Genomic DNA, 15,417 nt, shown 5'->3' on the forward strand with positions numbered 1-15,417 from the left:
TGGGAAATACTATGCAAAATAGCAAGGGACCAACATATTAGAAATAGTTGTAATTGAGTGGGCTTTTTGCATTGTGTGTAAGTCAATGCACTGATCTTAAAAGCAAGGTTGGATGGTCCCGATGAGGCATAGACCCCAAACCTTATGTGGAGTTTGTTTTCCGCATTGCACTTGGCTATTTATGCATCTCTTTCATTATTTTTGCGGCTTGGATTTGTTCTATATATTTCCTCTCTTTTATTTTATGGGATGTGTCTTTTCATTTATGGATTGTGTGCTTCGGATATTTAGTTGCTTTTGGTTGTTGTAAAAAAAGGGCTTGCTCTGTTGAATGTATAAGATCCTGAGCCAATTATGTATTTGGATGCTAATATGAGTGACCAGCGAGCCAGTCGTCGCCATCGAGGTTTCACTCCTTCTGCTTCATGTTAGTCGGTGTGTCTGAGAGGTGGGCAATATGTTGTATGTCATGTGCGAAAATAGCCTCCAGACCTTGGGCGAGGGAGGCGTCGCAGGTTTGATGGTCTCGGGCCTTTGCGCGTCTCCATGTCTTGCTCGGTGATTTTCTACACCAGTTGTTGTTATTGGCTCTTTTGTTGATCCTTTTTTTGTGTGGCCTGATCACCATGTCAGGGAAGACTGGTCATTCCTCAATGGATCAATGTGGATGCTAGGAGGAGCATAGCCGTCTTGGTAAACGGCCAATTGAGCCCCTTCGTGTTATATGACTCGCTTCTATCCATCGTATTGCTTCGTTCCACTTGCCTCGTAGGCCGGATTGCATACTTTGACATCGGTCATCCCTGATCTCAAAATACGTCAACTCCTTTTAGCGTTGCATCAATATCTTTAAATAGACATGAGTTGTAGCTGACGTAGAATCATAGAAGCGTCCACAAAATATTTACCCTCTGGTGAAGCAGTCAACATCTATATGTTTCAGCTTATGTAGTTACAGTGCAGGGATAAGCTACTATTATCATGTTTAGTCAAGGTGCCATGTAGATTAAACTATTTCCTGCATTGTAAATCATATGGTTGATTATGTTCCTCTTTTGGTTAGGGGTTGTAAATTATTCTGACTTCATATCTTCTAATTGCTCTTATAACCACCGGTTGTGTGATAAGGTAACATCATATACTTCGAGATTCGAAAGCATATTGGGGCACATGGTGACTTTGGCTAACATGTTATATTACATAATCACCAGCTTCAGAAAGGCAAAAAAACAAAATCACATTCTAGTTCACATGGTCATTTGTGTAGGTTTTCATTATGTTACCTGCAAGGCTGTAAGTATATTCTTTTTTCAGCTTGAGGAACTGTCCTGCTGTTGTGATTCCAGTTACATTTACCAGATGTCGATCAAGCAATCTACCCATAATTGATTTAGGTAGCCGCAATTTGGGTATTTCATTCAACCTGGAGTGGCTCGCTTGTAACGACTGATAAACTATGACAAATGATTATTAGACGTTAATTCTCAAAATGTAAGCAACTTTTATTCCAGTTTTCTTGGGGCACTGCATGCCACCCATGAAGATTTTTGTTAAAGAGATAAATATAACACTACAAAATAGAAAGATGACTACACAGACAGACAAACTGGCAACCTAGCAGATATCTCACTTGCTTTTGATATCATGCCCACCACTAACCGCCTAAATACTACTGCGCTCATCAAAACTGGCTACCTACAACCTTGTACAACATACACCTGAACCTAAGCAAGCAGTGCTCTTCTTCCACGGGGCTCGCATTACCATCACAGGTTTAAGCTTAAACACCAATCGGAGTTGGTGAGATGGTAACCAAAGCATCTATCTGCATGAAGTCTTGAAATTGGCTCACAACTTGTTGGTGCTTAGGAAACAATTTGTCTGCCAGTAGCTTGCGAGGAGAGCCTTGGGAGTCCACCAGATGGCAACTTTTGCTTTGCGGAACCTCTAACTCATAGCCCTGGTGTCCAGATACATCGTTTCTGTGCTCGAAACTCTGCTCAAAGAAAATGGTCTTTGATCCTGGAACATCTACCATGTCAACACACATTTGTTTCACTGACTGCACGCTCAAGGAACGTGGCCTTCTATCCTGGAATATCTACCATAAGGAGGCCTTTGCGCTGGCCTTGGGAAATCTGGCTTGAAGCGCTTACTGAAATTGGGTGCCAATGATCTGTAGAAACAGTAACACAATTCAGTATACCAAAAAAGAATACATAATGCATAGACGAACTAAACTATGAAAGAAAATGTAACAACATTTAATCAGGAAAGCTGCAAAAACTACTTCTATCAACAATCACCGTGTCAGAACAGCGATTGGAGGATGTCCTGCTTACATCTATGAGTAAGTTAAACTAAAAAAGATCTTTCCTCAATATTCTCTAGGCCCAGTACTGAGCACAGTTATGTACTGACACAGCACTTAATTCAGGAACTAGACCAAAACTTTGTTACATACTTACTACTTCCTTCGTTTCAAAATAAGTGTCACAGATTTGTCTAGATTGTACACAATAAAAATGCATCTAGATACATGCGAATCTAGATAAATCTGCGGCAATTATTTTGGGATTGGAGGGAGTATTTGCATAGTACTTCAGCGGCAACAAATTCTAATAAAATGAGGATAACACAGATACAGCTTCTAATTAGCAAAACTGAAGTTCATGAACTAGAAAATCAAAGCAACCACCAGGTCCATGTGACATCATAACGATTAATTAACTATGTATGTCAAAAGCAAAGGTACTTTTCCTTTTGACAACCAAACAGTTGGAGATACATAGAGATGCAATAGGTACACAGACAATCACCTTGGAGAACCAGACCGTTTATGAGCAAATTGACCAAGCATGGATCTCAAAGTTCCAAGAGCCTCATCAGCGGCCTACAAAATGGCAATCATGCAAGAATTTAAAATCAGATATAGAGCATGTATGTAAGCGAACCAAGCCAAACTAGATGAACTTTCCATTGCTTAAGAAATGCATTTATGCAAGAACTTCAGTAGGCACACTTCAAATGCAAAAGAAGATAATATCTCAGCTCATATTCTTAGGTATATTAAAAATTCACTTCCCCACACTTTGCTAGCAAAAGCAAGTGTCGAACAGTTGAAACAACATCTAAGCACTAAAATACAGTTTGTTTTGGGATAAGAATATAAGTGTGAAAGTAAGTACAGTTATATATTCTAAACTGATGTAACCGGAAAAAAAATGCTCCGCTGTGAGCTGTATAACCTGAAGCTTAGCTTCTTCCCATGTTAGTCCAACTCCTTTGCCAAGAGTTTGCCCGCCAACTTCTACCTGAAAATCCAAAGGTCAAGCTGTTAAGTATGCTGCACAAGTTCATGTTGTTTGCTCAGAAACCAATACATACAATTAACCAAGAAAGCTGTGCAACAGGCATTCATGTCATCACCAAACGACACCACTTACTACAATGTCCAAGTCTTACTGTAGCCAATCATATAAAATTAATGAGCAATATTTGACTCCAATCATGTGAATGTCAGCACATTTTCTATAAGATCGGCTCTATAACTGTAAGCAAACACCCCAGACAACATTACCGGTCGACAACAAAGAACTGTATACTGCAAGACCCACACAAATAGTGCTATATCATAGATACATCAGGGTGTACCAGATACCACACATTCACTCCATGAAATAACGTCACGGCATCGTGTTTAACTTTATACTGACAATGTGTACTGCAGATATCAGGATAAACACCTCAAAGAAATGAAGCTCATAACTGACCTGAGCATAAGTTTCCTTGCCTACTGAACCATCTGAAGGACTTGGCCGAGCTTGAAAAACTAAATTATATCCCTCAACCGTGCACTGCAATATGTTTCCACACATGTTATACACTACCAGTTTAATGAGCAGAGTCAAACGACTAATAACCAAAGAAGGTACTTACAAGTTCCTTAAGAGCGGCAACAGAACCTCCTGTTTTTCGAGAATTATTTTCTCCCATTTTCATATATCGGGATTCCTCCGAAGTACTTGCAATTGGCAATATATCATTCCTACTATTTTCAGAGTATCCAAAAAGGTTTGGATTGCTACCAAAACCATCTTCGTTCATATCACTCATCTTATTTGGGTCAGAAAACAGGTACTTATCTGCAAGTAAATTTAAACGTGCAAATATGAGAACCAAACTAACCAGCACCACAGGGTGGCAACAGGTGTAACTTGTTATATGTCCACAGTGAGAGAGTCCCAAGATATTAGATGGTGCTAAAACGAGAAGAACATATATGCCTGGAGTAAACATGAGTAATCCAAATTTAAAATGAAACTCTTGGTTGCCATAACATACTCATAATAACCATGAGAACAAAACTGGAGAGTTTAGTGCAAATATGCAGCACAAAACAAACTTACTGGCCAGATTTCTTAAAGATATCTCTGCAGCTTGGCGCTGTGCTTCTTTCCTTGTACTACCAATGCCTTCACCTACTTTTTCTCCAACTATCCAAACCTGAAAGAAGTATGACAGGTAAGGACAAAAAAACATGGTGATCTTAAGAACACTACATGGAGAAAAATAATAAAATTTCTCAAGCAGATTTCCTTCAGATAGTGAATGAGAAGTGCATACAGTAGCAAATCCCAGCAGTTGGTCACTGTTACTAATCTCTCTCAAAATAATTACTCCCTCCGGTTCATATTAATTGACTCTAATATGGATGTATCTAGACACGTTTTAGTTCTAGATACTTCCATATTGAAGTCAATTAATATGAATCGGAGGGAGCATTATGTTTTGTTAAAGGCGTTTGCAATCCTATGACGATTACCGTCGAAATATTCACACCGCTTTACACTATTCTGATGAACTCAAGACACAAAGTTTGTTTTGTCAATTAATTAGAATGTGAAAACAGAACCTTGATGCGTAGATACCAATCATAACCAACGTTGTAAACCTACCTCAATGGAAAACTGTAATTCTGCAGTATCACGTAATGCTGTCCTGTACTCCGCCTAAATGCAAAAATAAAAACTCAGAATAGTCTACCAGAAGAAGTATTCAGAACCATTAATATTGATAACTCAAAATTACCTTTGATCCAGACTTTAGTGCGATCTCCTCTAGTATGCCAACGGAGGTACCTACATTTCGCGCAAAGTTTTGTCCCGGTTCTATCTGGTTGTTTCTCTGACCTGATGGAACATGCGTTGTTAGCCCTTCTCCTTCAGTGTAAAATCAGTTAAGAAAAAATCATCCCAAAAGAATAACCAACTCATTACTAACAAAATCAACAAAGCACAACAAACTCAGCCAAACATGACAAGCCAGAAAGTAAGCGCTAAACACAAGGTTACTGCAGCAAGCTTTAGAGTCTACTGACTTATCTTATTGTGGGTGAAAAATCATTTGCAAATTCTGAACGTGAAATTAGGGCCATGTTTGCCATAAATTGCACAAGTATATGATACTAATCGACCTGCAGAACAACCAGGCACGTGTTCTCAGGCCAAAGTTACATTGATAAGCCCGATAAAGCCTAATGAAGCATAACAAAAAATATTTGATGCTAAAAATAATTACAAACCATATACTATTTGTAATAGAACAACATTTATTAGGCTTTGACCAAACTAGCCTTTCAAGGCTGGGTTTCTCGTGCCCTACCAGCTGCACTTGAATGGGTCCACTAGTAATTACTACATCCATATGATGCTAATCCAAAGGTTCACTGAGTTCAATTATGTAATTAAGTAGCTACACTATATGACTGAAAAGACAGAAGTATAGATGGAAATTCCATGCTGGTCATGCACAACACAAAAAGATACTCCCTCCGATGAGTCCGATCCATAATAAGTGTCGTGGTTTCAGTTCAAAATTGAACTAAAACCAAGACATTTCTTATGGATCCGAGGGAGTATAATATATAAAATCTCAAGCTATGTTCAACATGGTAAGACATGATAATTGTGTAGTGCACATACATACATACCAGGAAAGGATCTGTATCGTGGAGGTGCATGGTTCTGGAGCACGCGGTGATTCTCAGGGTGTGTTTGCTGAATCAAGCAAATATTTGTCACCACATAGTGTAGATACGTCTTATTCGCAAACACATGTATTAAAATACTCCATTTAAATCACCAACCTGAGAGGGAAACCTCTGGTTCTGATAATTAAATCTATCAGAGGATATAGGATTATTATCCCCACCATGGAAGTAAGACGGATGTGGTGGTTGCTTTTTATCATAGTTCATGGTATCAGACTCTGAAGGGAATCCTGCTGAACCCCTGCTCAGATTATTTGGGTTCATGCCATCTTCTGCTGGAAACCAATTTCCATGAGGTTGCACAGGAGGAACTGGAACTTGCACAGGAGGTACTGCTGGAAGAGGAGGTGTAGTGTCCCTTGTGTCTTGACCATGTTGTAATATGAGAAGCCTTCTCCTTGTGTCAGGATCTAACTCAGACTCAGGAACTTCACCCTCTTCTCTGCCTGGAGAACCTTGCAGTGGATCTAAGAGACCTGGTTGAGCAACTGGTTGGCTGAATGGAGGTGGCAGAACCTGATTGTTACTCAAAGGCATCATGCCAGGTGGTTGTGCAAATGGCGCTGCTGAAGATGGAGCAAAATGTTGACCAGGGGCTACTGGCATCACAAAGTTGGCTGCTGTTGGAATCACAGCACTGCCAGTCCCAGATGCTTCCTGAAAATAGTTAAAGCGTATACATAAGTAAAAAAACAGTGCAAAACAGAATAACAGAATTACCTGCAAAGAAAGAAGCAAAGATATTTGCAGTTATTTTTATTTCACATTTTCTGTAGAAAATGGTTGGATCAAATATCAAGCAGCTCATGCGAAAATAATTCAAGCAGAAATTATATTGCCCTGCATGTCTCGTGAACAAAATCCCTTGAAAAATTATTATAGCCACAACTTTAGCATTAAAATTTAGCTGTTTAGCAACAGAACCAGAAATACAGAAAGTAGCCGTGCAATGAGCATAATCTTGTTATAAACTGAATTCAGACCCTGCAAGGTCCTCAGGATGAACTAAAGTTCAAAAAAAGAACACACACCATTATATTATGTAGTATCAGTATGTAACACTACAATATATGAAGATGTTACGGCGGGCTAAAATATTGATCATGTCTCTTATTGGTATATCAACCTGACACTCTGGATTAGAGAAATAATTTTGTATATTATGTAAGAGTAAATTTCTCAACACTACAGGTAAGCCTTCTACTCCAATTGGCTCCAACCACAATTCCTTCTCCCCAGGTAATTCTCTGTCTAACCACATTTTATTAACACCTAGATTATCAGGATTTTCCCCCACATGGTTTCCTTCTTGCCATGCACCCAATGACACTAATTCAGTCCCCTTCTCCATTATTTGGCAGATGGTCTTGCTTGTACTTGCTTCGACCCAATGGTTCCATGAAATTTAAAGAACAGGTCAAACTTTGACTCCTCTGGATTTGGAGCAGCACCACACAGTGACTTGAGCTGCAACTCATCTGGCGACACAACATACATACAGGGCTCCAGACCTCTAGTGCAGCAATGGAATCTCATGCAAGCTAGCCTCAATGGGATCTGACAAGCTTACTGCATTGGCAACGCTTTCAGGTATTCTTAATTAGAAGCAAAGATTATGATTACTGTTTTGGTCCGAGAAATCGTAATTATTTCACTTGCTAGTACTTTTTGGTTAATCCTAGCAACTGATGGAAATGTTGGTTGTTATCACTAGCTGTTATGACCGGAAGCAAGTGCAAGAGGGAGCAGAAAGAAAAAGAGCGGGTAAGACGCAGACAGGATCTGCTGTGAGAGAGCGAGCACAGGAGCCCTGGTTGGGGAGACGAAGGGGGAGGAAGCAGCTGGTAGCTGGCTAAGAATGAAGAATGTGACGAAGGGACTGTCACATGCACTCCAGTGTATCATAAATTGGTTTATACGTAATTACATATAATTTGCTGAGTGGTCAGTGGTCACCACGTTGGACACATCATTGTCCATGCTAGCAGAACCACCTATAAAGCCGCTGTGGGGTTAGTTATAAGTTCAGGAGGATAACAGAATGTCTGTTGTCTATAGGGGTTAAGTAGGTGCACCCGATGGTTCTGGATCTTATAATTTGTGATGATTTTGCAAATTCATATAACAAGTAAGAAGTCAAGACTGGGGCAGGAAGACTGCAAACCTTCATTCTCCTTTCAACCTCAGCATCAGCCATACCATCAAAAGTAAGTGAATCTCTGCTCCCATTAACTACTGCCACATTCTCGTCCTAGTGAACATGAATATAACTGTTAATTGCTGATAAAAGAGCATGTAAGCAAGGTGAAAAAAGGGCATGTAAGCATCAGGTTTTACCAGACTCACCTCTGAAACCAAATAATTGCTCACATCTGGGGCTGATGAGATATCATGTATTTCATCCTCATAAGAAACACTAGTAATCCTTGGCAAAAGGCCTTCATCAAAGTCTCTGTCAATTAACCATGAAGGTCTATGTTAGAATCTCTGCTGTTGTATAACATGGCAGCCTGGAATAGACTTAGTTCGATAGTGGAGAATGCCATGGCAGTGATACTGAAATCATATTAACAGATATGGTAATCTTACTTGAAGAAGCCGCCCCTAATATTGCACGCAACATTTCTGGCAACACACAGAACTGGGATAGAACAGTTTGCCTGTAAGTTGAAGAAAGATAGAAATTATAGTAACTACAAAGTAAGGCAAGCTTGTAAGTACAGATCTACTATGACCCTTACCTCCGCTTGGGGTGCATAATATGGAGTGAAAGCAGGAACGACGTGAACTCTAGATTGGTCTTTCTCATCCCAAACTTTCAGACGGTCATCAATTACTAGTGCCATTCCAGGATGGCAAGATCCATCGTGGAAAACATTTAGCAAGGACTTTTTTGAGCCTAGAAATAATGATTGAACTTAGAAGGATGAAACCAGAATTAATCAACAACTAATGTGCGTAAAGGAGAATGAAACCTTCAAAGCTGTATCGACAGCCTCTGATTACAGAAACATTCGAAATTTAATACTGTATTAAGCTCTTTATCTGACAATTCACTTACCAGATTTTACACACACCATTCTGTCACTAAGTTGAACAGAGTTAATCAATTTTGAGTCCGGATCAAGCAATCTCCACATTTCTAAAGCGTAATCTCTCTCAGCCATTGTACACACATAGACCTCAAAACGCTTGCGACCTCTTGCAATCAAGTAGCTTCGGAGATCCTCCCATGCTGGCCTTAACCGAACAAGAACACTGGTATCTCTTATCTGCAGAAAACATTCCTTAGCCTATGAGTTCTGGACCCTTTTTGCAGTCACATCAACCAGGTGATCATAGAGTACAGGACTGTATTGCTTTGCCAACATATAACACATGCCAATTCATTGTATAAATTTTTACATTAGCGAGAGAAAGAGGGAACACAGAAACAAATCCATGCCATTCCAAACAGTACAAAACTCTCAAGAGGCCTGGTGTGCAACAACAATTTGAACAAACACCATACTGTAAACACGGACTGTAATGCATCTATGTGAGGATGAAAAATTGATGTTAATAAAGATGCAAAGCAAATTCAAGCAATGGATCACATACCACAGGATTTATTCTTGTCAAGATAATATTTTTCTCTTGTAATCTTATAACTGGACGTGTCAATGATTGATGGTTATCAGACAAAGGTGGAACTATCTCAGGTTGCACTTTATACATTTTTCCATCATCATAGACTTGATCACCTTCTATATACTGCTTTAGGATAGACTTATCATCTTGGTACCTCTTGATCTCTGCTAACATACCATTTATGCGCTGTGGATCAGTCTCATTACTCAGCTTCCTTTGAAGTGAATCAATTCTGTCCTCAAACGACCGTGTGGTATTGGCAACAATCAATGTCTCGTCAAGATCAAACACAATACCGAGGCACCGGAGATTCAACATGGTCAAGCAAGAATTGTACAGACCAAATGGCACTTTATAGCCCCAGAAACATGCATGATTAGTCAAATTTCTTCTTGATGTCATTGCCACTAAATGCAATTCTTCCTCACCCAGTGGAACAACTGCAGTCTGCACCCAAACAAATAAAAGGAGCAATTTCAGTATGAAAGTACATGAAACATAAATGTTTTGGATGTTGTGAACAGAAGTAATTAAGTAACTAGGTAAAATAGAGCACAAGGAATTGCCAAACAAAGACAGCAAGTCGAGGATATAAAAGTATGCTTTAAATTACACTTGCGTCTCTAAGACGACAAGTCGAGGATATAATAAATATTCATATACAAACAAAGACAGCTCTCGGAGTTAAGACTAACAAGAGTGGATTACCGAATACAGAACTGAATGCATTGCAAAACTGAAACATCAATTTTTGTATTGGTAGATATGGTGCAAGAGATAGATCAGCATTTAGTACAGATTCTCTTCAAGTTGATTGCAGTGGGAATCAAGCTGAAACCCGAAAGTAACGGTAAATTAACTTGTTCGGCTTAGTGTCCGTGTAAGTTTATGACAAATCAAAGCTCGTCCGAGAAACGACAAATCAAAGTTCAAATCCAATTAGAGTGATCAACTGGTTGTAGACACTAGCAATGATGCAACGTCCAAGTATTTCAAGTCCACGAGAATAGGGCAAATTAATAACACTAGTATTTCACAAGCCATCAGGCTTGTATGTCCCAAGTGTTCTGCCAAGTTCAAGTTCCCCATTGTGTGATGATACAAGTGAATTAAAAGCAGGTCCAAGTCGAGAGAACATCTATATAAAGTGATTCCTCAAGTCAGCATCAGCAATGAACAAATATCAGGGTGGTATTCTTAGTCATGAGTCCACGTCATTCGAAATAAAAATCCTTGTCCACAGTCCTATTCACAAGTCCACGGTGATTCTCCGGTTAAGATGTAACATATGGTTATATTCATGTAATAAATGCTAAGGTTATGTCCTGGTAAACTTGTCCATGTAGTAATAAGATTATAAAAAGATTCCTTTGAACTTTCCATGTAATAAAAGTCGAGTTCCCTTTGAAAACATTCCATGTAAAATTAGAGGAGATTCCTCCATCTGTTCACGTTGATCTTTTTCACATACACTGTGGAATGGGTATCTCATTTTTTTGTGTCATTAATGTCGAGGATGGTTTATATACCTTGTTGTCCCTGAGGCAAGCCGCGTGCATGGCGACGAGCGGCGGCGGTGGCTCGTCGTCGGCCCTGGGCGGCCTGGACTCCATGACGAGGCATCGCGCCCCAAGCGCGACGGTGTGCATGACTGCGAGCGGCAGGCAGCGGTCGCTGGGCGGGGAAAGGCGGTCAACGCGGATCTCTCGCGCCCAGGCCGCCACGCCCAAGTTCGTGTCGCCCTTGGGCCACACCTCCACCTCTCCGATGGAGGTGTTCCCGTAATAAACCATCGACTTGATCATCATTCTCGAAACCAACAAAGCAACAAACAACAGGATCTCGAACGAACCCGTGGATTCGTCAAGAGTTCGTTCGGCGTGCCCAAAATCAGAGGGCCTGGTTCGATCTGCAGATCCGGTTGCGGATCTGCTGTTCTTATGATATGAAGCGTCCGAAACAGAAAAAAAAAATTTGCTAGCAGAAACGGGGAGGATAGATGCGTGCGTGTGTGGTCTTAGTGACGACGATGATGCTACTACAGATTTGTGTCCGAATTCTTCGCCGTTTCTGACCAGATTCGGCGCTTTGGGGGTGGTTTTTGGTCAGATCTGGGGGAGCCGCGTCAATGGCGGCCGCGTGGGGAGAGGAGGAGGATGAGGAAGGGGGGAAGCTTGAAACCCTAGTCGTGTGATCCGATTGGGGGAGGAGAGGAGACGGATTTATTTGGTAGGTTGTGGGGAGAGGACGAGAGGGAGCGGACGCGTATAGGCCGGAGTTATCGCCACGTAATTAGCTCGGATTTCGTTCTGGTTTTGGATTTGCGATATCTGGACGGGAGAGTGCGAGGCTGTCACGTCTCGTGCGGTGGACAGTGGCTGTTGGGCTTTTAAATATGGCATGGGATCATCTTGGTGGAATGGTAGTTGGCAACTTGGCACCTAGCCACCCACCACCAGCATTTGCTCCATGTTGTATGTAGATGATGACATTTTTACGTTTAAAAAATCAGAAACAATTTACACATACACATGCCGTGTTTTATATGTGCAAATTTTGTATGGGAATTCGAGGAAAGCACAAGCTTTTGTACCATGTGTGAAGTGCTTCAATACTTTTTTTGCTTTTTAAGCATCTCACTTTCCATCCAAGAGATAACATAAAAGGAAGTGTTGTCACAAAACCACTCGACCCGTCGCCCGCCAAGTCAACTTTGGCTGAAGACATAAAATTATGGTGTGAGACCATACGAGCACACAACATGTGCTCCCCAATAAAATACACGATAATTTGATGTTAAAACATATACATGTCATATGTGACTATCATGTTTTATATTACATATTTTCATGGAAAAGCGACAATCTTTTTGTGGCATGTGTGAAGTGCTTCAGAATTTAGTTTTTGAGCATCGGTTTTGGCTTTCTATCATGCATATACCATAAAAGGAAGTGGTATCACGAAACAACTCATGGAAGCACTTGCCGAGGCGACTTTGGCCGAAAACCTAAAATTATGGTGTGCGGTCATCTCGGCACGCAACAACATGTGCTTTCCAATAAAATGCGTGATAATTTGATGTTTAAACTTATACATGTCATTTGTGTATGTCATATTTTACATGGAAGCAGGGACAAGCTTTTGTGGTTGTGTAAAGTGCTGCAAAATTTTCATTTTCGAAGCACTCGCTTTGCTTTTTTGTTAAGACATGATCAATGAGTTTCCTTCGTGAAACTTCTCCATGCACATAAAAACGTGAACATGTAAGTTTCAAAACCACTTGCCAGGGAGAGGTGGTGTTGCCATGTTGGACGAACTTGATCTCTTGTGATAGTTCTGAAGAGGGTGAAACACTAACAATGCCTAGAGTCAATCCGACTGCGGGAGAATGGACACATATGTTTGTGGAGATGGGGGACAAACCTAACACTAATTCCTAACTTGTCATGTGATAAAGGTGATAATATGTGATATCGCCATTTTTAATTATTGAGGTTGCCTCCATTCGATGAGGTGTCCCTACTAGTATAGGTTATATATTAAACAAGGATTTTGTCATCCTCAAAGATTGCCTCACAAAATAGGATTAGAAGAATATATTCACTTACCAAGGGTTCATCAAGTGTGAAATCGCATTCTTCATAAATGGGTGTAAGGGTATTTCACCCTTATCCATTATTTTGGTAACGATGACACCGTGCTAAAGTATTTGGCCTAATATGTTTATAAGGATAATCTCAGGTATTAGGCAATGAGGCGTAAATGGTGGATCAAAGGAACAAGAAGGCTAAGGGAGACCCCCCATTTCAACAACAATCAAAAAGGGGTTACAGGAGAAATCCGGTCACCAGCCCGGTCCAACCGGGCCAGCAACCGCCGAGCCCGGCGTGTCGGCCGGTCAACCGGTCGAAACCGGGCTCCAAAGGAGGAACCAACGAGATCCGGTTTGCGCCCGGTCAACCGGGCTCTCGACCGGCGGGTCCGGCACTCCGTCCGGTCGCCGGTCGGAACCGGCAAGCAACCGGCCACCAACCGGAGAAGCGCCAGGACGACGCAAAGGAGCCCCGGTCACTGATCCGGTCTGACCGGCCTCTCGACCGGGCCGTCCGGTCTGTGGTCCGGTCTGACCGGCCTCTCGACCGGGCTGTCCGGTCTGTGGCCCGGTCAACCGGGTTTGTCGAGGAAAAATGCTGAGGTGGCAAGTGGCAACGGCCAGATTTTGAAGAACACTATAAATACCCCTTCTTCTACCTTGGAAGGGTTAGGCAACATACTAGAAGTTGTTCTTGAGCTCTCTCTCTTACTCCATTGCTAGAAACACCAAAAGCCTCAGATCTCCCTCCTCCTCCACCCAAACTCAAATCCCTCCGGGGAATCATTAGAGGAGGACCCGATCTACCGTTCTACCAAGCCAAATCTCATTCCCCCTTGTATTCATTGAGAAGCTTGCTTCCTAGGGTTCCTTGGAAACCCTAGGTGGGCAAGAGGAGTCCGGAAGCATCCGGGCTGTGGATTTGCTTCGGGCAAGATTGTGAAGGTTTGGAGGCTACCTCAAAGTCTACCACAAGTGAGTGAGCTATTCCTTCGTGGGATAGGCTCCGGAGAATAGGGTGAGCCTTCGTGGCGCGGGGAATCCTTCGTGGGACCTCCACTCCTCCAAACGTGACGTACCTTGTTGCAAAGCAAGGGAACACGGGAATACATCCTCGTCTCCGCGTGCTATCGGTTATCTCTAACCGAACTCCTTACTTGTGATTTAATCGCTTGTGAGAGCCTTCGTGCTCGAGTTAGTTGTATCCTCATATAGGTTGCTTCACCTAGTTTGTATTAGGCTCACCTTTATATTCCGCAAAGCCTAATATTGCAAAGAAAGAATTAAAATCTGTAGAAACCTATTCACCCCCCCTCTAGGTTTACCATCTCTATACTTTCAATTGGTATCGGAGCCTCGGACTCTTATTAAGGGCTTCACCGCCTTAAGAGTGAGATGGATAAACTCTTCGAGGGTCTAGATGACGACTCTAACCTTTCGGTTAAAGAGATGAAATCTAGATTCTTGGCATATGATGCCGAGAAGAAGAAAAAGGAGGATGAGCTACAAAACCAAATGACAGTAAATGACTCGCCATGCTTAAGAACCTAACTGCGGGTGGAACTTCTAGTGGGGCTTCGGCCTCTAAGGAAACCTACCATGATGTTAACCATGACTATCCCAGAAACACTTCACCCATGCCTCATATAAACCATAGTGGGACCGTTCCCCATTACGATGGAACTCACTTTCCACATTGGAAATCTGCTATGGAATCTCATATTCGCAGCTGCAAGTGTGGAGCTATGGGAGCTCATTGTTCATGGACATCGGGAGCCACAAGATCCTACTCGGTTGACCTCCACCGAGTTCTACAACCGTCAACTCAATGCATCCGCACGTGACAAGATTAGAAGTGGCATCAACCGCAAGCTTCTTGATCAAGTCGATGACATTGTCTCCGCTAAAGAGTTGTGGGATCGGATCGTAGTACTCCAAGAGGGAACCGATTTGATCCAATCAGCTCTTTATGAGACCGCAAAGCAAGAGGCCCACCAGTTCATGATTCGAGATGGAGAATCCGTATCCGATGCCTATGGTAGGCTTGGTGCTCTGAAAGTAAGGGTCAAGGGACTTGGTGCTGAAAAGTACAATGATGGCTTCGAGATGAACGAAGCCTTCATAAAATCCAAGGTCATTGCTA

General features: G+C 41.7%; 1 protein-coding gene across 3 annotated transcripts; it reads right to left on the reverse strand.

The window, feature by feature from the left end:
• Positions 1-1,481: 1,481 nt before the first annotated feature.
• LOC124692499 (RNA polymerase II C-terminal domain phosphatase-like 1) lies at positions 1,482-11,872 on the reverse strand. Of its 3 annotated transcripts, none has more exons than XM_047225887.1 (17): positions 11,212-11,872; positions 9,653-10,129; positions 9,114-9,324; positions 8,794-8,951; positions 8,642-8,712; positions 8,399-8,504; positions 8,217-8,303; positions 6,149-6,709; positions 5,993-6,059; positions 5,092-5,192; positions 4,959-5,012; positions 4,410-4,506; positions 3,940-4,145; positions 3,774-3,857; positions 3,249-3,314; positions 2,820-2,893; positions 1,482-2,176 (listed from the first exon to the last, which is right to left on the reverse strand). In XM_047225887.1, exons 1-17 carry the CDS (start codon positions 11,488-11,490, stop codon positions 2,071-2,073), a joined length of 2,805 nt encoding a protein of 934 aa, XP_047081843.1. In that variant the 5' UTR covers positions 11,491-11,872; the 3' UTR covers positions 1,482-2,070. The 3 variants fall into 3 exon arrangements, with proteins under 3 accessions (XP_047081843.1, XP_047081842.1, XP_047081844.1); XM_047225886.1 differs by having other exon boundaries at positions 5,092-5,222; XM_047225888.1 differs by lacking the exon at positions 11,212-11,872 and having other exon boundaries at positions 5,092-5,222; positions 9,859-9,951.
• Positions 11,873-15,417: the final 3,545 nt, after the last annotated feature.

This window comes from Lolium rigidum, chromosome 2 (genome assembly GCF_022539505.1).
Source record: "Lolium rigidum isolate FL_2022 chromosome 2, APGP_CSIRO_Lrig_0.1, whole genome shotgun sequence".
Classification (NCBI taxonomy): domain Eukaryota; kingdom Viridiplantae; phylum Streptophyta; class Magnoliopsida; order Poales; family Poaceae; genus Lolium; species Lolium rigidum.